This window comes from Phoxinus phoxinus (genome assembly GCF_949152265.1).
Source record: "Phoxinus phoxinus genome assembly, chromosome: 13".
NCBI lineage: Eukaryota > Metazoa > Chordata > Actinopteri > Cypriniformes > Leuciscidae > Phoxinus > Phoxinus phoxinus.
In genome coordinates this window covers 11048609-11068927 of record NC_136888.1, presented here as the reverse complement: position 1 = coordinate 11068927, position 20319 = coordinate 11048609, and the positions used below count along the sequence as shown (strand labels likewise).

General features: G+C 37.0%; 4 protein-coding genes across 6 annotated transcripts in view; 2 read left to right on the top strand and 2 right to left on the bottom strand.

Moving 5' to 3' along the window:
• Positions 1-818, bottom strand: part of LOC307009799 (tonsoku-like protein) — a 117951-nt gene extending 117133 nt beyond the window's left edge. The window contains exon 1 of the mRNA XM_079633889.1: positions 773-818. The gene's annotated coding sequence lies outside the window, so the exon portion shown is untranslated. The remainder of the gene's footprint in view (positions 1-772) is intronic.
• Positions 503-20319, bottom strand: part of tonsl (tonsoku-like, DNA repair protein) — a 37765-nt gene continuing 17948 nt past the window's right edge. Inside the window, exons 22-28 of one of the 2 annotated variants that reach the window (XM_079633888.1) lie at positions 19437-19515; positions 19021-19328; positions 16211-16382; positions 15938-16113; positions 14746-14819; positions 14455-14588; positions 503-1017 (exon numbers count right to left, since the gene is read on the bottom strand). In XM_079633888.1, coding sequence (XP_079490014.1) covers positions 920-1017; positions 14455-14588; positions 14746-14819; positions 15938-16113; positions 16211-16382; positions 19021-19328; positions 19437-19515 — 1041 coding nt within the window. In that variant the 3' untranslated portion in view covers positions 503-919. Of the gene's footprint in view, positions 1018-11387; positions 11927-14454; positions 14589-14745; positions 14820-15937; positions 16114-16210; positions 16383-19020; positions 19329-19436; positions 19516-20319 lie in introns of those variants that run through there. The other variant, XM_079633887.1, reaches the window with a different exon arrangement.
• Positions 1879-3122, top strand: LOC307009625 (prosaposin-like). The gene is made up of 5 exons (XM_079633487.1): positions 1879-2053; positions 2226-2290; positions 2588-2686; positions 2769-2923; positions 3004-3122. Exons 1-5 carry the CDS (start codon positions 2011-2013, stop codon positions 3044-3046), a joined length of 405 nt encoding a protein of 134 aa, XP_079489613.1. The 5' UTR covers positions 1879-2010; the 3' UTR covers positions 3047-3122.
• On the top strand, positions 6762-11334 carry nkl.4 (NK-lysin tandem duplicate 4). Of its 2 annotated transcripts, none has more exons than XM_079633891.1 (5): positions 6762-6972; positions 9394-9517; positions 9711-9775; positions 10459-10554; positions 10672-11334. In XM_079633891.1, exons 1-5 carry the CDS (start codon positions 6886-6888, stop codon positions 10834-10836), a joined length of 537 nt encoding a protein of 178 aa, XP_079490017.1. In that variant the 5' UTR covers positions 6762-6885; the 3' UTR covers positions 10837-11334. The 2 variants fall into 2 exon arrangements, with proteins under 2 accessions (XP_079490017.1, XP_079490018.1); XM_079633892.1 differs by having other exon boundaries at positions 6763-6972; positions 9406-9517.

The following is a 20319-nucleotide window of genomic DNA, read 5'->3' as shown; positions in this document are numbered from 1 at the left end:
TTAGAAAATGGCTTTGTCATGCAGAGGCGAGTATGTTACTTCTGTGGGAGTTCTATTAATAATCAGTAATGATGATGGTGTGAAAACTAGTGACGCATATTATGCTCTTTTGTTTCCTGAACTAGAGATGGGTAAATGTGTTCAGAAATGAAAACCTAAATGTGGCCGTCTTCACAAATAAAGGTGTTGAAAGACAAAAGGAAGTCCTGAAGCATTCCTATCTTAAAGGTCACAGAAACTGCAGCCTGAGCGAAACACTAATAGTCATTATGAGAGACTTCCTGCCGAGATCCTATCAAAAGTAAGAACTGGATTATTGTGGAAATTCATCTGACGCCTGTCATATTTTACCTTAACCCACAAAAAAGAATTAGATATGATATGACTTAGATTAGAATTAGACTTAGATATGTTTTTGTGAGATTCATCCAATGATTTTGAAACTAAACGTGAATTTGTCTGAGTAAAATTGTGTTTTTCCATATACAGATACATTGAATTGAATATCAAAGGCTCACGCGGAAATGTGCCTTGTTTTCTAAGAGACAGACCAAGAATAATGGCTCAACACATCATGAAAAGGCACCAAGAGTCGCTGCTCTTCAATGCGAGAGACAACGTCTGCTGGGGAGAACGTCTTCCGTGTTCAGAGTCAGACTTCACAGGAAGAACATCTGGTGAACTTTGGAAAAGGCGATGAGATGCCTTCGTGTACATGCATGGACTGGAGGAGACATCTTCTCCCATGCCTGCATTTCTGTGCTGTTTTTACCTTAGTTCCTGGATGGAGTTGGGAGAATCTGAGCGCTGCGTACAGTAAGAACCCTCTCTTCACGTTTGACGAGGTTTGCCTTGGACACTCTAGGACACTTCCTCTGACTTCTGCTGATCTTCAAGGTGAAGAGCTTCTGAAGAAGAATCAGGAGGACGATGATAGTCCAGAGGGAGACAGCTGCACTTCCAGTCCAGAGAGAAGTCCGTCTCCTGCTGCTCCCTCAGAGACCGTCCTGATCGCCCCTAGTGTTGAAGCAGAAAAAATGGAGAAATGCGGTACCTTGTTAAAGGAGAAATCTGATTTGACATGCCACATACAGGATGGGACATTTCTAGATTCTGTAACTGATCGCCTTACAAATCTCTTAGAAGATTTGAGGCGACACATTCCCAATGATGACATCCTTGACCTTTCCTACACACCACCATCCAAGAAAATGTGTTCGTCAGCACCCGCTGGGCACCCGGAGCCACTTAACACAATCCCAGAAAGATGCCCTGTATCTGGAATAGTTGGTGATGCGGGCAACCCCCACTAGTGACTTTTAAGGTTTTGGTTCTCTTGTGCATTGTGATTTGTGTTCGTACACATTTTTGCCATTAAAATGTAGTATGTGTGGTATTTTGAACTGTAGTCTCTCCTGTTCTTGAGATCGGTAATGTAGCTTCACGGTCTGGGCTCGTAACTGAAAGGTTGTAGGTTTAAACCCTGCATGTGGTGCTGGATCATTGTTCTGTGCGGTCCGGACAACACCAGCCTGCTGGTCATTAAAATAGCCATCTTGAGCATTGTTTTTTCAGACAGAAGTACACTGTGGCAAGCAGGACAAGGCCGAGAGCTGTGAGAACGTAGCGAGTGCTAATGAGCTTTCCTCAACTTTGTTACATAGAAGTTATGTTTGATATATGCATTTTATTTGATATGGCTTGTGCTGTCAAAGTTGGTTTCACAACTCTTAATTTGTAACATTGCAACTTTTCACAAAGAATGCCAAAGATACAACAAAGATAGAGTATAGAGTAATATTGTCATTTGTTCAGAATATTACTCAAAATTCCCCTTGATTGTTCTTTTTTTTAACATTACCTACACGTCTGTGGTTTGTGGTTGGAAAGAAAGGCTCACTTGTGGTTGATGCAGAGCTCTATAAGAACTCCTCCACGGGCTTCTGAGGAACACTGAGCTTCAGATTCTGAAAACTGCTTCTTCAGGCTGGTTAAAGACTATCTGCTAAGATGCTCCGGAACGTCTTTCTTGTCAGCTTGCTCATATATGCAGGTAAAATCATCACTATTTCACTTCTAAAATTACTTGTATTTTGGATATCTTATGGCATTACTGCTTGTATGTTAATGGAGATGGCCGGAAATTACAAGAACTTAGTGTAATACGCATGCGTGAAGAGTCATTTGCTTTAACTTGGCATTAATTATTGTTCATTTGTTTTTAGTCTGCGCAGTTCACTGGGAGATTCGTGAAGTGGGCTCTGCTGAGGAAGAACTCGAAGAAATCAGTGTAAGCTTCTGATGGCAATAGTTTGTTAAACGAGTGTATACTTTAAAAAAAGAATTACCTTATGTAAAGCATTGCAACTCTGTTGCATCTGTTGATAAAGTGGAAAAAAATAGGGTGAAAACTTATCACACTGTTGCATGCGTTTAACAGGTAGGCCTAGTTTTAGATAATGCAGTTAATTATAAGTAGCATACTTCTTTGCATTGTCTCCTTGAGGCAGTGGAGAGAGATTTGGAGATTGGGTTCTGCTATATTCTTATGCTTTATTATCAGTTTCCTATTTTGATGTGTTTTCAGGCTGAGAGCGTGACGAAACAAGAGATTTTTCCTATGTGCTCAATATGTAAATCCATCATGAAGAGCGTGAAAAAAAAGCTCTCCCGTAAGGCAACTCCGGTGAGTATCATGATTACTGTCGCAGTATTTAACTGTATGCGCCGTTCACAACAGCGTTTACTAATGACATCATTTCCCACAGGATGAAATCAAAACCAAGCTGAACAACACCTGTGAGGCCTGGCCACTGACATCTAAGTGCAAGAAATTTGTTGCGAAGTATCTGAACGCTTTGATCGATGAGCTGATGACTGATGACGGGCCAAACACCATCTGTGCTAAAGTTCGTGCTTGCAAGTAAGTGGCACAGTAATATGGTAATACATAACATAAATGTGGAGATTTTGAATAACTTTCTTTGTTATTGTTTGTTCTAGGCCAAAACCACCCATAATCATCACAATTTCTGAAAGAGAATAAGTTATTACTGTGAAAGCATTAAATCCATTACTATGAAAACAAAAATTAAATTACATGAATAAAGCAATCAATTATCTGTGTTTTCTTTCATTTCGGTTGAATCCAAATGTTCTCTAATAAGCAAAATCAAAAGTGTTTACAATATATCATTAATAAAAGTTAACAGAATAAAAGGCTTCGTGAGGATATTCAAAAACTCAGCAGCAGCACAAAAAAACTAAATATATAACAATATTTACCAGATCCGTTTAATGTCTATTGCATTGTTTGTCAGTGAGGTCTAAATAAAACCTAATTATTGTTTTTAACTTGCTCATGTTTCCAACAAGGAATGCTCTATAAGAATGCAATGCTTGTAGGATAAGAGCATTGCTATGAAATGAATGTCAAAAAGTATATATGCTGTGAATGAAAATATGAATGTGAATATGAATGAAATGTGAATAAAAAATGTCTGCTGTGATTATGACAGGTAAACATGAGCTTCTGATGGAGCTGCAGTTGAATGAAGGGATATTGTGGCTAGCCACCAGACTTCTACCAAAAGTAGAGTTCCTATCACTGTCTCGCACTATCATGCCATTTAAAGTGCCATGCCCGATTAGATGATGGTATTTCTGAATGATGTCTTACATTGTGTGACCACACAAGTGCACTTATTTATGAGTGGATGAAGACAACTTTTCACTATAGCAACAATCCTGTGAAAAAAAAAATGTTCATGCTTTTAAGGGCCCTTCTAAAAATCAGGCAGTGATAAAGCATAATGTAATATTTGATGTTTAGATGTTTGCAATAAAAAATTTTGGGGTCAATATATATATAATTAATATTAGCGTATTTAACAAGGACGCATTAAATTGATCACAACTGACAGTAAAGACATTTTTACTGTTACAAAAAAAAGATATGCTGTTCTTTTGAACTTTCTATTCATCAAAGAATCCTGAGAAAAATACTGAATGGTATTTGTGTATAAGTATAAGTGTTCAAGTAGGTGTGAAGATTGCAAGTGTGTGTAGAACTTTTGATTACCCGATGGCACACAATTGTAGTGTTGCAAAAAATGCAATTGTTTACAGAGCTTTATTTTGATTTTCAATACTTTGCATTACATAGTAGCAAAAATAATATTTAAATACTAAACTATAAGTATAATGTTTTAAACATTTAAAGAATACTTACAAGTAGGCCTATACTTACAGTATAAAACTACTAAAATAGTTTACGGAGAGTATATTAAAAAGTACTTTCATTAACTAAAAAAATGTGCCACAAGTAATTGACTAGTAAACTATCAGTATATAAGTTCACTTGTAGTTGCAGTAAAAATGAAAAATTTTAGTTGAGTTTTCAAAGTTTATACTGTTACAATACCTAAAAGTATACTTCTACAATAAAAGTTGGCTAATTTAGTCCCCAGTATTGAAACAGTAAACTACTACATTATACTACATTGATATTAATATACTAACTACATAAAGTATACTTAAAATATAGACTAGACAAAGGGGAACTGGAGCGCTGCTGGTATCCCTTGTATCATCTGGTGCTCTTGGAAGGGTTACATGTTGAAGAAAAATTGGAACAAAATCCAAGTCCAGGCACTCAATAGGATGCAAAAGTTAAAAAGCCTTTATTGTTTGGGCTAAAACATTAAAACACCAACACGTATCGGCCCACTGGCCTTCATCAGGGTGTTGGTGTTAGACCTTTTTAACTTTTGCATCCTATTGAGTGCCTGGACTTGGATTTTGTTCCAATTTTTCTTTATACTTAAAATATACTTGAACTTTACTTAAGTATATTTAAGAATAAACTTGAAGTAGGCTATATTTTGTAAGGGATCACTTTCTGTATTACGTACCTACTGAACTAGGAAACAGGGTTAGATGTTGAGAGATATTTTTCCAGGTATCATGTAAGGCTACAGGTAAACTTAAAGTATAAACTGAGTACCTGCAAAACCAGCTACAAAATGTAATATTTAATTGAACTAACTTATGGAGATTAGTTAAAGGTAGGGTTGGTAATCCTGTTCAGAAACATTTTTTTTTATACTGGGTGAAATGGTCCTTCCATTCTGATAGTAGTCAATACATTATGTGTTCAGAAAAAGGAATGAAACAAATCTGACCTCTGTAGCAGCTGTAGGACAGTAAAAACTCTGACCAATCACTGCCATTCGGTGCGAATGTAAAGAACCAATCAGATGCCTTCATGTCTCGTGCCCGAGCACCACTGCGTGCACAGCAGTGATGCGCGGGTCAATGTATAAACAACCCGCACCCGACCGCCGTTTTCAACTAACCCGCCCGCAACTCGGACCGCAAAAAAAAAGAAAGAAAATATTGTACCTGACCCGCGTTTTTTAAAGTAGCTATAGTAAATGCTCATCGCGTCATGGGCCATAGACGGAGGAACTAGGGGTGCGCATTTTTCAGAATGCTGTATGATATAGCCTAGTGTTCTGTAATAAAGGCTTGATTTATTCATTTATTTCGTTTCATTTTCTTAACAAGTGTGCGTCTCTCCCCTGACTTTCCCAACAAAAATCCCGCCCCCTCTCAGCAAATAGGCTACATAAAACTGACATTACTGAGCTATATGCGTTTAAAAGTAGCCTATTAAAATGGCACAATGGCATTGCTCAGTTCAATGCGTTGGGAAATCGGCATTTTGTCCTGCGTCAGCTTTTATTCAAAAGTTAATAACGCGCTCAACATTCAAAAGGTAAATAAGGATTTCCCGCTGTCATCTGCAGACTGAGCTCGTGCGTCATCCTCGCGCATTCAGACAATAAAGTGTAGACCTATGTATTTCATAGAACATTGTGTCTAGTACTATATAAATTACAAAGGTAAACGACCCGACCGACCGCGACCCGAATATCATTAAAAATATTTTTGGATGACTCGTAACCGCGGGCGCAGGCACCCGCTCATTTTGGATCAACCCGCGCATCACTGGTATGTACATGCAGCTGACTCCAAATGTGGATGCGCGTTCATGTTTGTGGGGGGGCGTAGCTTTGGACGGAGCACTGACAGGAGGGGGCGGAGCTTAGAAGAGGTGCCACTTTCAAATCTGGCTAGCTCTCCAACATTACCTACTCTAGCTTTAATGCACTTTTATATCAATATTGTAATATATATTTTTATTTGTTTTCAAAAATTTGTTTACAAAATAATTTTAAAGATGGTAATGATTTCATGGTGTTGGTGATACAAATATTTTCTTATTTTCAATTAATTAATTACTGGATTTTGGAAAAACCCTATCGTTGATCAATTTAAGTGAAGTTCATATCAAAGTAGAAATGTACAAAATATAAGTAGGCATATGCCAACTTCAACGGTTACTGGTTAGTAGGATTCCTAAAAAAAGGGTCATGACATGAGAAACCAAATTTGCCTTGATCTTTTGGTATATAAGAGGTCTTTGTACCATTAAAACGTCCTGCAAGTTTCATAGCTTAAGACGTCCTCCCCATTATAAACGAATCATTTATTTAATCAAGCTCTAAATACAGCTCGTTCTGGATCCATGGTAAGAAGTGACGTCACGGTGCGAAGTGACGTTCCAGCGTTTGCATATGACCGCCTCCAGCAGACGACAGTTACGCTTTAAGCGCAAGTATCATTGTCGCGCCCGCGCGCCTCACAAGTGTTCAGTCGACGGACAGCGAGTGGGTCTGCAGGGAAATTACGATGCCACGCAGATGTGCTGTTCCTGGCTGTGGACAAACAACATCTTTGAATACGCTGCGAAAGATCCAGTCGTCAGGGAAAAATGGATGCACTTTATTTTTTTTGCGGACGTCCCAGTCCATTTGAAGGATGACTGTTTTGAGAACAAATCCCAAACTGTTGCTCAAAGATAAGTCCGTGCCGACTATTCTGGGCTCAACAACGACGACGCAAACTGTAAGTAATGTATTTAAAACTTTAAACTACTTTTTAAATACGCTGAATCCGCAAATGTTCTGGCTGGGGGCGTTAATAATTGATGCATAGGCACTGATGTTAGCCAATCATAACAGTGGGCGTTAACACTGAACTCTTAAAGGGGAAACACCCCCAAAACAGACTGTTTGAATCAGAGGATGGGAAACAGGGTGGGAAAAGGTCATAAATCACTACATTTTAAAAGTTTTTTGTAAAAAAAAAATATAGTAATACTATAATTGCACCTAAGGGAACATAATAATAAAATAAAATAAAAACATGTCATGACCCCTTTAAGATGCAAAAGACCTGAATAACTGAAGACAAAATGTGGCCAGCAGGGAGATCTTCGACTCAACAGCTCACAACCACACAAGCCATATTTCCTTTGTCATGTCTTTCTCACAGTCACTGATACATTCAAATATCTGATAACATCAGAGCATCTGTAAATCCACTTGAATCCTGCTGATGCATCACAAAATAGTTTTAAAAACTGACCATGCATCATTACAGATTCTACAGAAGCTATATTTATAAGTGTGAGAAAAACATGAGTCTCTTCTGCAACTGGTTCAAAGGAAATGATGACAGCTGCCCTACATTTCATGATACAATGGACAACACATGTTGCCTTTGGCTTGCTCAGTTGGGGATATTCAATTTAATTAATCAATGAATAATCCTATTGATTAGCATTACCAAACATGGACGTTTTATTATTATTTTAATTTAATACTGTGAAGCTGCTTTGATACAATCTGTATTGTGAAAAGCGCTATACAAATATTCTTGACTTGACATTATTTTAATTCATTCTGATTGGCTGAAGCTTTTAAAGTGACTTGTTTGTTAGATGTTGCTGGGTTGTTGAGGGTGTGAAAGGTCAGATCAGGTTCACACAAAATCATAATTTGCTCACCCTTCATATGTCGTTCCATTACCTCACTGTATGGCGTTCTTACTTCTATGAAACACTAAACTAGCTAATTTAATACATATCATGTTGGGAGAATTGAGTACATTGGCATTTTATTGTGACCAGGGTTGGAACAGAGAACCATTTCTTATTCAGATCCATTTTCATTATAATAAATACAAAAATAATGAAAACCCAATGACCTTCGGCTCCTTTAATGATTCTAGTGCGTGAATTCTTCAAAATTCCATACAAAAATACTGGTTATTTTATAGTCAGTCAAGCGTGCATTGTAGTCTGATTACAGAATGAATGATTCTTATGAGTCAGTTCTTTTTTGTCAGTCAGAAACATACAGTACAGTCCATCCAGTGTAATGTGAATCCCATGAATGTGTGGGTTCTTTTATGTGAATCACACATAATAATTTACAATGTAGTGGGCTATTAGATAGATGCACATTTTGTAGTTTATATTATTTTATAAATATGAATTAAATAAAATGTTACCATATTATTTTATCTTTATTGATTAATAATTAAAGCCAATGAATGCAAACAATGTTTTGAGAGATGAGAAGATATGCGGTGAAGCTCTCTGAGAACCAGAGAACATGGTTTGCTCTTTAATACGTGCTAACTGTCTCACCATCAATCCAATCATATCAAACAATTCATAAAGGCCTTTTAAAATGACAGTCTGAGAATTAGAAATGAGGAAACAGTTTTTGAATCTTTTCTAAACCGCTCGCAGTGTGCTATACTGGAGTGTGAAAAAGCAAAGCAATGCCAAACAGAAAAGAGTGAGTAATAAAGATTTATCACGCATGGACGAGTTTCAGAGTTTGAATGACGTGGGATTTATGCTTCTGCCATTTCCTAACCATTATGATGATGTTTTGAAAAAAGCAGTTGCATTTGAGGCCTAGAACATGCAGTAGCCTATAGACAAGTTTGTATTTGCCACAAATGAACGGCAAATAAGTCGATTTCGACATGCGTTTTGTACATATTCCATGGTAGTACCAGAGTATTCTTCGATTATGTTCAGTGCCATGGTATAACTATCTAACACCATGAGTGAACCATGGCATAAACATATAGCCTTAATTTTTTAGGTTTAATTTTGAGTAAACATACTAACTGCTTTTAGCATTGACACTGAATTTAAAGAATGCTAATTAGATATAGTATGTATAATCAAAGTAATATAATTTAGGATAAACGGAAAATGCTGTGTTGTTTCAACCCAATTTTGGGTAAAATATGGACAAACCCAGCTGTTGGGTTGAATTTTTAACTTACATTTTTAACCCAACGTTTGGGTTTGTCCATATTTTACCCAAAATTTTGTTGAAACAAACCCAGCATTTTTTAGAGTGTATGACACATACAGGAAGATGAAAAAAGCACATCTTGTCATGTTGAAGGGTGTTATAGGTCTCACAGTGTCTGTGGTTTCTGGTTGAACAAATACGTCAGTGTTTTAAACAGAGTGGCACCGAAGATCTGCAGCAAACCAGGGGAGAGTTTCATTGCGTTCAGACTCTTTTGCCAAACAAGATGTTGCGAAGTATCATCCTGGTCACCCTGCTGATATCCTCAGGTAAAATCAGATCACAGATCAGGAGTCATCTATATCAATCTATTCATCTTTCTTTCGTGTGCCTAGCTGAGCAGTGTATATTTTTAAATCAAATATTCTGGCTGTTTAACAGTAGGCAATATTAAGTGCCCATATATTGTCTTCTAGGTTTAGTATGTGTTCAATTTATCGTGCATTTTTTTCTCCCTCACAGTTTGTGCTCTTGACTGGGAAATGCACAAAGAAGAGTCTAATGGAATTGAAATAGAAGAAGGCTCTGTGAGTTTCTGTGTCATTTCGTGTTCATTTGTACAGTGGACTGCTTTCACCAGATTATTGTTTATCAGTAGTGGTCAAAAATGTATATTCATAGAAACTTCCTTGACATTTTAAGTTATTTTTCAAGAGTTTTCCATGATTGCGTAAATAGCAAAAAATGAAAATGAACTAATTTAACTGAATGATAATTTTACACATTTCATCAAAATTCACAACTTATCTTAAAGCAGGAAAACTACATGATCTATTTATGATGATGATGAAGATGGTATATTTTGCAACTACCTATAAAATGGCCAATCAAGCACAGTGTATACCTATATATATTTCAATAAGAGGTCACATCTTTGCCATATATTGAAATTAAATGTTTGCACTTCATTTCGATGGTCCACTTTAGACATTCTCCTACAAGTAATAAGTTGACAGTTTCAAAATGACTTCTCGTCAGTAGAATGTCTGCTGGGAAACATCAAAATAAAAAGTTAGCAGATATTAAGCAGACAGTCTACTAATACTCCAACTGTTAGTTGACATGTAGTTGTGAAGTTAGTTGCAAGTTAAACTCCAAAAGTGTTTGCAAGATACAAAGAAGCTTGACAGATGTCAAGATGTTGAACTGCTAGGTTCTAACCGTCATATTTAAACTATCAACTCTAAAATCATGTTTATTGTCTTGTTAGGGAGATGTACAAACACAACAACTGCCTGGAATGTGCTGGGCTTGCAAGTGGGCCATGAAGAAGTTGAAAAGACAGATCTCCAACGGCGCAACTCCGGTTGGTACAAGTACTCTTTTATATGATTTCATAAAAAAAATGATGTTATTCAAATACAGAAACTACAGTTTTAGAGAGTACTAAAAGATTACCGGCTTACTTGTCACTTCCCTACAGGACGAGATTAAAAAGAAGCTGTCGATGGTCTGTGATGAGATCGGGTTCCTCAAGTCACTGTGTAGGAAGTTTGTGAACAAGTACACGGACACTCTGATCGAAGAACTTTCAACTACTGATGATGCCGGAACCATCTGTACTAACATTAGCGTTTGCAAGAAATAGGCATGGAGAAATGAGTTCATTCATGCAATTTTTTTAATTCTGTCATCAATTACGCACACTCATGTCGTTTCAAGACTTTTGTTCATCTTTGAAACACAAATCTGAGAGATTTCTGTCCCTTCATTGAAAGTCAAGCATGTTTGAGCATCCGTTTACCATATGTGACTTCTCTATGTTCATGGGTTTGGAACGACATGAGAGTGAGTAAATGATGAACTAATTTTTGGGTGAACTATACCTTTAATGGTCTATTAGATTCAAAGTTTAAAACTCATGTTCACTGATAAATTGAAGACATGCTCAATTTTTGTTTGCTTCCGAGTATTTGCTTTAGCTGGAAAAGTTGATGAAATTCTGCAGTGTACTAGAGTTAATAGTGTGATTATTGTGGTTTTGTATGTCACAGGTTTTGTTCCATATCTGTCACATACACCCGCCTTTACACCACTGTTTTTGTTTCTGCAATCAACTGGAAAATAAATGTGTGAAAAGCATTCATGATTTGTGATGTCTTTGCTCTTTTCTAATTTTTGGAAATTACAAACAGAGCGTGCTTGAATTTGTATTTTATTGGTCCATTAGCACCACACCACATACATTGATGTCTCATGCCCATTTCAAACTCATAATTTCTTGAATTTCACAAACTAAATCACCAATAAAGACAATTTGCAGAAAGACTAAATGGAATAAAATGGGTTTGAGTCACAAGTATAAACAAACATGCGTGTCCATACAAATAGTTACAATAAAAAAAATACATAATGATTTCATGCATGCTACAATTAGACAATATTTACAGACGAAAGTTTTCAAACATTCACCCATCAACAGTTAACTTTGTATATAAACAATAATAACAGAGGTTATACTTAGACTAATGCAGTTTACAGCGAGGCTGCAGTGACGCTCAGCATGCATTTGGAGTTGCGAGAGAAGACATGCACAGGTTCAGTTCTCCGTCTCCAGCTCTGCTGCAGTGCATCCTGGTCCAGCTTATTTAGACTCTGGGAGCACAAACGCAGGTCTCGGATGTGATCAGAGAGACCGTCCAAACAAACATCACCCAGTGGTCCTGACACCTGACAGCCTGTCGTGAAGAACCAACTTTAAACTTTAGAGGACACATACTGTAAAGTACACAATAAAGTAGGGCTGCCCCCTAATAGTCGACTAACCATTAGTCGACTAGAAAGGTTTGGTCGACCAACATTTTATTAGTTGGTTAGTTGCAAAAAAAAAAAAAAAAGGCTTGTTATTATGATTTATGGCTTAAAGGGGTGGTTGAATATCATTTCACTTTTATACACACAAATTAGTGTGAAATGTTGCTGTTTGAGCATAAACAACATCTGCAAAGTTACAATGCTCAAAGTTCAAAGCAAAGGGAGATTATAAATCGCTTAAATGAACGACTACTAGTCGACTGGAAAAATCTCTAGTGGAGGGCAGACCTACAATAAAGCCACATTTACAAACGACAGCAATCATTTTAAGTTTGTTAAGATTGTTGGTGACACATACAGCAATTCAAACTTTATGTAAATGAGCTTCTCAAACTGTATTTCCTGAGATACTGCAAGATTATGATCTGACATTCTGACTAGATGCAGCAATATCATTAAAAAAAATTATGCATGGGAAACGGTTTAAAAAACTTGATATCTTATTCTTGTTCATGATATGATGTAGAAATATATATACACATTACAAACAGTTTCCTATTTTACTTTTTAGCAGTAATACATTTGATTACATATTTGTACTAGCAATTCCTCACATTTATGATCAGATTTGGAAGCTTTAAGTAATAGTACAGGTCTGAATTGTCAGTAAAGTTATCACAACGACAGTACCTTAAATCCCCTTTGAGGTTAACCGTCTTGCTTGTGTGCATGTCACGTTTCTGGGGTTTGAACCTATAACCTTTACGTTATCAGCCTCGATCTTTTATCACTAAACCACAGGCAGGTTCAAAAGCAAAACACACGACAAAAGGACTATTTATGTGTGGCAAGCAGGACGGGGCCGAAAGCCATGGGAACGGAGCGAGGCTAATGAGACCTTGAGTCACACGGAGGAGCTTCGTAAGGATAAAAGGGAGAAGTAACGACAGTGAAGGACGAGAGAGAAACAAGCCTGGACTTTACGTTGTGTTAGTTTAAGTGGCATTCGTCCGTGAGGGGCTGCCTCTTTACTTTTGTTTTGTTGTTTGTTTATTAAAGTTGTTTATTAAGTCTAAATGGAATAAAATGGGTTTGAGTCAAAAACCTTTGAGTATAAACAAACACACGTGTCCATACAAACAATTACAATAAAAAAATACATAATGACTTCAAGCGTGTAGCACGTAGCGCTGAAACCCTATTGTGATAGTTAAAATTTCCAAGGATCAGCATTCTCCCCTAAAAGTGATCGACCAGACCAAACCATTAGTCGTAGAGACTTGAAACTTTGAAGGCTGGTAGTATTCACACCGCCTACAACGTCACCAAGGCTCACCCCGATCGGCCTGACGGGGGCGCTACAGCGGTCAAAAGTATGAAATCGCTCATAACTCCTAAACCGTTAGCTGTAGGCTCAACTGTCGGTTTCGATCGTCGCCCTGGCAAAATGTTCAGGTATTATTTCTTTTGAAAAACCTACTTTTGGGAACTAGACTTAGTCCTTAGGCCCAATCGGAACCAAACCAGTGCAGCAAGATTCTCTGGAGTCTGATTGTCAATCATTATTTTAAAAAAGTAAAAATTTTCATTCAAGGAAAGGAATGCTGCCTAAGGGCCGCCAAAATGTTCATGGAGCCACTTTTACTAAAATGGCTATAACTCATGAGCGGAATGAGATATTTTGTAAGAGTTCATTCTGTAGTCGCGTGAAAAGGGACGTGGTGATTGGCAACTTGGTGGCGCTTTAACATGGGAAAAAACGTAATGGCTATAACTACGCGACCCTAAGTATGATTGACTTGAAAATTGGCATGCTGTTTCTCTGTCCAAGGTACCAAGACTGCCTTTGAGGACATTCGCGTATCTCAAATATAGCTATAGCAGGGCCATTTAGAAAATAGGCATGGTCAAGTCTAACCAAAAGCATAAAAACAAGCATGCTAACTTTTATGGAGATCTGCCCATAGGTGGGGCTATAACTGTTAAAAAGCTGTGTTTCTATGGCAAATCACATGAAATGGCTGAAAATGGCTCTCTTTCTGCCTGATTTGCATAGAACTTTGGTGTGCACATGCGTCACATGATTCTAAATAAGCATGGAAACATTTATGGACATCGGGCTAGCGCTTTAACTGTTACAAAGGAGAAAAAAGTAAACTGCCTGTATTGGCTATAAATGCTCTTTTCCATCTATGATCTAAGTGATTACATGCTTCTAAATAAAACATAATACCTTTTTACACATATGCTTAAAGGCCTTAAAGTGCCTGAACCCCATTAATTGCTGCTTGCAGCTATATTTTTATAATTAAAGTTTTAGGTTAAATGTTCGCCGGTTCCCGGCTCCTCCTTCCTTTGTGAACGAACTTTGCTACATTATGCCTCCGAACAGACAAAATAATAGAAATCAAACCTGAATATCCCTAAAAAGCACCTGGGGAAAAGAAAATACCTTGAAGGTTGAGATGGGTCAAAGGTCGCTGGGCCTCCATTAGGGCGTTAAGGAGACTTTGAAGACCGACTGAGGTCACTGAAGGGTTGGCAGACAGGTCTAAAGACACCAGGGAAGGACAAACAGGAAGACACCTAAAAACAACCAATGATCATTATTGAGAATATATTATAAATATGTAATATTTACAATAATAATAAATATTATTGTAAAGGGGCTGAAAACTGAAATAAGGATATAAATGATGCATTGACATTTTCGGTACAGTAATAGAAGAGTTGAAATATTCACCTAGCGAGCAAGAGGACGCTGTGGTCCGTAAGGCCATTTCCAGCCAGATTTAAGTGTGTGAGTGGACAGTCACCCTGGAAGCCAAACACAAACATTTAGTCAATATTATTTACATAGCTATACAATGTTACAGGAAGATAGTGAAGTGAAATACCCGTATAAAACAGACTTTATTCTATAATATTTTTTCCACCGGACGCTACAATGTATGTGTGAAGCAAAATGCACAATGCATGGGTGCAGGTTTGAAAACTCAAAAATGAAAACTCTGTCATCATTTACTCACCCTCAATTTGTTCCAAACCTATATTAATTTATTTCTTCTGCCGAACACAAAAGATGATATTTTGAAGAATATAGGTAACCTAACAGTTGATGGACCCCATTGACTTCCATAGTATGTGTAAAAAATACTATGCCCATCAACCATTTGCTGTTTCTTCAAAATATATTTTTCTTTTTTGGGTTAATTATCCCTTTAACGTCCAACTTGTCCCTCTGTTCCAACTGTGTTAGGTCTAAAATGGATTAATATAATGATTATTTGTAGCTTAAACTTAAAGTTTATTAAATTACATCAGTTTAACCCAGTATTTAGTGTCCAGTTATTTATTTACGTGGATTTGTGCATGTTTTATTTTATTTTTTACAGCGCTTGGAATGAAGACAGCATATTTGACCGCTAAATCTGTCTTAAACGCCATACAATTAGAATTTTTGGATGTAAACGCGATTCATCTATAGCGTAATTCTGACTCTTTTGGCTTGCCATAAAAGAAGACAGGGTCTCAAACAAAAGTGACACACTTGAAAAGCAGCAAGACGAGGCGTAATGGTCAAAGATGTTTGCATAGCGCATATTTACATAGAAGCTTACTGTAAATAGCGCGGAGTAATGGCATCATCTCCATAAGATCTTTATGATTGTCCCAAAGCAGATTCTTTGTTCACACATAGCATCATACCAGGAATATACTATCATGTTACAACTTCTCATACTTACTGGTAAATTGTCAGAACCGATTTACTGGTATTTTTGAAAAGGTCCTGGTCACACTCGACCACTAAAAGGTAATTTATCAGTAAAGACTGTATGTGTAAAAAGTGCTATTTTTAGCAATGTTGAAAAAGATTGAGCGGCTTAATATTTTTGGAAACCATTTGAAAAACTTTGGACAAGGAGTCAGTGTACCTGTGTAAGGAGTTTAGTAAAGATCTCCATGGCAGGCTGGTCGGATGGACCTCTACAGACCGCAGAAAGCTGAAGGTGCGTAAGAAACTGCATCGGTAAAGTCTTCAACACAAGCTCAAAACCAGTGGAGCCCAGTGCATTATGGGAGAGGCAAACCGTCCGCATATTCCCGGTGCCTGGAGAGCACAATACAGCATTACAGAAACAACATAAAACTACTTTCATTTGGTTGTCTAACCACTTCAGATCAGATGTTTCTGACAGTGCACTTACTGGCCATGGCATTGGCTAACAGGAGACGGTGTTGCTGGAGGAAACGTGCAGAGAGGCCACAGGCTTGCAGGGAAAGAGTGGAGAGCAGGGGACAAGCGGACAGAAGACTTGCTAGTGCTTGTGTCCAGCCATCACCCAGAGGATTCATGCTTAAATTCAACTCCTCTAGACACTACAGAGACAAAAATGTGATTAGAAAAAGAGAGTGAAAATGAATATAAAGTAAATAAATAAAAAGAACATTTTGTATCCAAAACTATGTATCAATGTATGTATCAATACCACAATGGATACACTATATTTTGACAGCCCACTTCAGATATTCGACTAACTACAAGTACTACTACAAGTGACTTTGCAACTTCATGTTAACTACCCCGCGTTAATTTGCAACTACAAGTCACTAACTCTCATTGGAGTATTAGTAGACTGTTAGGTTAGGTGTTAGTACAATAAGTTGAATTGTAGTTGCAAAGTCACTTATAGTCAGTAGAATGTCTTTTGGGGAGCATCAAAATAAAGCATTAGCAGATGCTGCTAGTTGACATGTAGTTGCAAAGTTACTTACTGTTAGTAGAATGTCTAAAGTGGATTGAAATAAAGTGTTACCATATCAATTTTACAACCATCTGATACCATCACTGTGTGCAATGGTACCACCACAGAACTCTTGAAATAAGGAAATGATCAACAAGTTCTCTATATTCTCATTCTGACAGTGTAAAATTCATGAAGTGTGAATTTCACACCTCTGTTCTTTTAGACTTCACCATAAACACTTCCCACACAAAACCACAAAACCCAAAAAACATATTCCTGTTCAATGACTGTCTGATAAAAAGTGGTTTGATATGACTGGATAAAGGTTTTATAACTGATTAATTTTTTTGCTACATTAACTTTATAGCTGAATTGAACTCATTTCATAATTGTCACTGAACAGTTAATGAACTGACCTAAGCTGAATAATGACACTATTGACTTTGTTGAGTAGCTTTACAGCAGAATTTGAACTCCTCTCATATTTGATGAAGTTTGCATCATTGATCATCATTGTCCTGTTTTCTAATGTGAAGCTACTTTGAAATAAATTGTATAAAGCTTTAGATAAATAAAGGTGACTTGACCCAAGAACTTTTAAATTGTATAAAGATCACACAATTAATATTTTAGCCATAGAAACTCCTTCCCTCAACTGACTATACTATTTAACTACAGAATTGTTTTTCCATGATTTCATTATTTTCCATGATTTTACCATTCCTGGAAATAACACTTTTTAAATGTAGGCATTTCCCTGGGAATTGAGCTAGCGCCATTCTCAACCCTGATATTCAAGGTTTCCCAGGAGCAAAACTCCATCATGACATTTGGATATATGCTCAGGAACTGTTGAATATGAATAAATACATTTTAATGACATTTTGATTTGTTTAATATAGTAAAGGCTGATTTATACTGCTGCGTCGGACCTACGCCGGAGCCTCTACGCAATAGACTACGCGTTGGTTTTCATTTATACTTCTGCGTCGTTGTCCGCATTGACGCGCAATTACACATGCATAGGGAACACGTTAAACCCGAGGGAGGGGTTCTAGCAGACCATTCACAGCGCTTGCGTCCACGTAGAATTGACGCGCCGTTACATTTTTGGAGAGGTGCACGTCAGGGTACGCCGAAGGGTACGCGCGCTACACACAGCCTACGACGTAGCTACGGCGTGAGTTCGACGCAGAAGTATAAATTGGGCTTAAGACTACATAGAAAAACTCTTTCTCTGAATGGAAAATTCTCTGAATGGCAGAACCGGTGACTAACCAGATGTCACTTACTCATCCCCTCCAACACGTCCGTGCACCATCATATAGGGTGTGTGAAAACACTTACACTCATCACATTACATATGAAGCATTTTGTTGGATGTCAAAGTGCAGTTCATCAGTAAAAGGTGAATACAATAATATATAATGTAATATTAATATACAAAAAAAATCATTATATATACATACGTAAATCGACAGCCCTAATATATATAAAATATAAGCAACTGTATGAAATATAAGAGGACCTACGCAAATCAACAGCCCTAATATATCCTATATAAAATATAATCAACTATGAAATTATAAGAGGACCTATGTAAATCGACAGCCCTAATATATATATATATATATATATATATATGGGCTGTCAAAAGATTAATCGCGATTAATCACTGAATTTTAAAATAAATTCAGCAGTCAGTCTACAGAGTCACATGAATTAGTTTATTACATTTATTAGTTATCATCAATGTTAAAAACAGTTGTGCTGCTTTATAATTTTGTGGAAACAGTCACACATTCTTTTAATGTAAAATACATTTTTGATCAATTTATCGCATCCTGTAACACACACATACATATATATATATATATATATATATATATATATATATATATATATATATATATGGGTGTGTATGTGTGTATGTTATGGTCGATAACTTACTAGATACTAAAATATTATTACTTTATTATTTTCATACTTAATTTTTATTACATTTTAAATACTACAATTGAAATTAGGCATTACAACACTAAAATATACAGTGTGAGAAATATATTCATTTTAAAATTGGTTCGGTATCTACAACATGGAATGAATGAACGTCATTCATAAACATTACAAGGCAACCAGTAGTGGTAACGCGCCCACCGGTGACCTCACCGCCAGCCACTGCAACATGCATCAACAAAACCACTGGCATTCACACTGAATGCAGCTTAACAACAGATCTTATATTACTGAATAAATTAAAGTATACTTACAGGGAAAGCAGTTTGACTCTTCGTTTCCAATGTGTCTGATGCTTTTTTGAGACCCTGGCCGGTGATCTGATTGGCTGATATGTCTAAAATCCTGAGTCTGGGCATAGTGGCAGTGGCAGACATGATGTCTGGAAGGAGGTCGTCGTTCAGACGGTTGGCAGTGATTCGCAGCTCCGTGAGGCTGGCCTGCAGCTTCAGCGCTCGGAGGAGAGGAGTCAGAGACGCTGGAGGCAAACTGAGACCACAGACGTTCACACAGGAGCTGCTGTCCTGCACCTCACACAGCCGGGACACACGCCGGTTCTCCTCTGAACACACACATGACATGAACAATATCAGAAAAGCGTGTTTGGTAAGAAAGATCCCTGACTTCTTTGAGACTGAGAAGAAGTTTAGGAACACAAAGAGTCACTCACCCACTCCCAGACTCTGACAGGCTTTCCTGTAGCGCTCAGGGAGCGGAGGAAGATCCCATGAACACACCTCAGCAAGAACCTACATTGTCCCGAAGATGAAAAAAGAAAGGCTTGTGGTGAAAATGAGCAAACTTTCAGGCTGTTTACCACACAAAGCTACTGTATGGATTCAAAAGACTTTTAATAAACCACTAGTTGTATGGACTACTTTTATGGAATTTTAATTAAAATTTTTGGATCTTGGCACACTTTAGTTCAAAGGTGAAAATCAGCCTGGGTAATATTGTTAATACCATAGATCAATAATTAAAAAAAAAATTATAAAAAGTGAGCAGCCAGGCCCTTTCACACTTCAAACGCATTCAGTAATATTTATAATGCATTACTGAGACTTTCTTCTTTTGAGTCTTTTGTTTTTAATATGATGGTGAAACTTCACTACCAATCAGACTAAATCATATGTTATGAATAATATTATCTTTTGGTTTTGTGTCCATGAACTTTCAAATAAATAAGAAAAGCAAATGAGATGAAGTAAAGTATTTAAATTACTAGACTATATAATCACAATTTTGGTATGTAAGCTTGTTTCCGCCATGGAATACAAAAATAAAAAAAGTCATTGCAACTTTTTATCTCACAATTCTGACTTATTTTTATAGAATTGCAGGTTTATGTCTCACAATTCGGACATTATATCTCACAATTCGGACATTATATCTCACAATTGTTTATAGAGTTTATATCTAATAAGTTCTGAGGAAAAAAGTCACTCAGAATTTCGACTTTATATATCTTTTTTATATATATATACTTTTATTGTACTTATAATTGTGAGTTATAAATTCGCAATTGTGAATCATGAAGTCTGAATTGCAAAATA

Excerpts from the sequence above, each read along its gene's own strand:
- LOC307009625 (XM_079633487.1), top strand. The coding sequence starts at position 2,011 with ATGCTCCGGAACGTCTTTCTTGTCAGCTTGCTCATATATGCAG. Across the intron at positions 2,054-2,225 it reads CAGCTTGCTCATATATGCAG|TCTGCGCAGTTCACTGGGAG; the intron begins GTAAAATCATCA and ends ATTTGTTTTTAG. Across the intron at positions 2,924-3,003 it reads GCTAAAGTTCGTGCTTGCAA|GCCAAAACCACCCATAATCA; the intron begins GTAAGTGGCACA and ends TGTTTGTTCTAG.
- nkl.4 (XM_079633891.1), top strand. The coding sequence starts at position 6,886 with ATGACTGTTTTGAGAACAAATCCCAAACTGTTGCTCAAAGATAAGTCC. Across the intron at positions 6,973-9,393 it reads CAACAACGACGACGCAAACT|TGTTTTAAACAGAGTGGCAC; the intron begins GTAAGTAATGTA and ends CAAATACGTCAG. Across the intron at positions 9,776-10,458 it reads TTGAAATAGAAGAAGGCTCT|GGAGATGTACAAACACAACA; the intron begins GTGAGTTTCTGT and ends TTGTCTTGTTAG.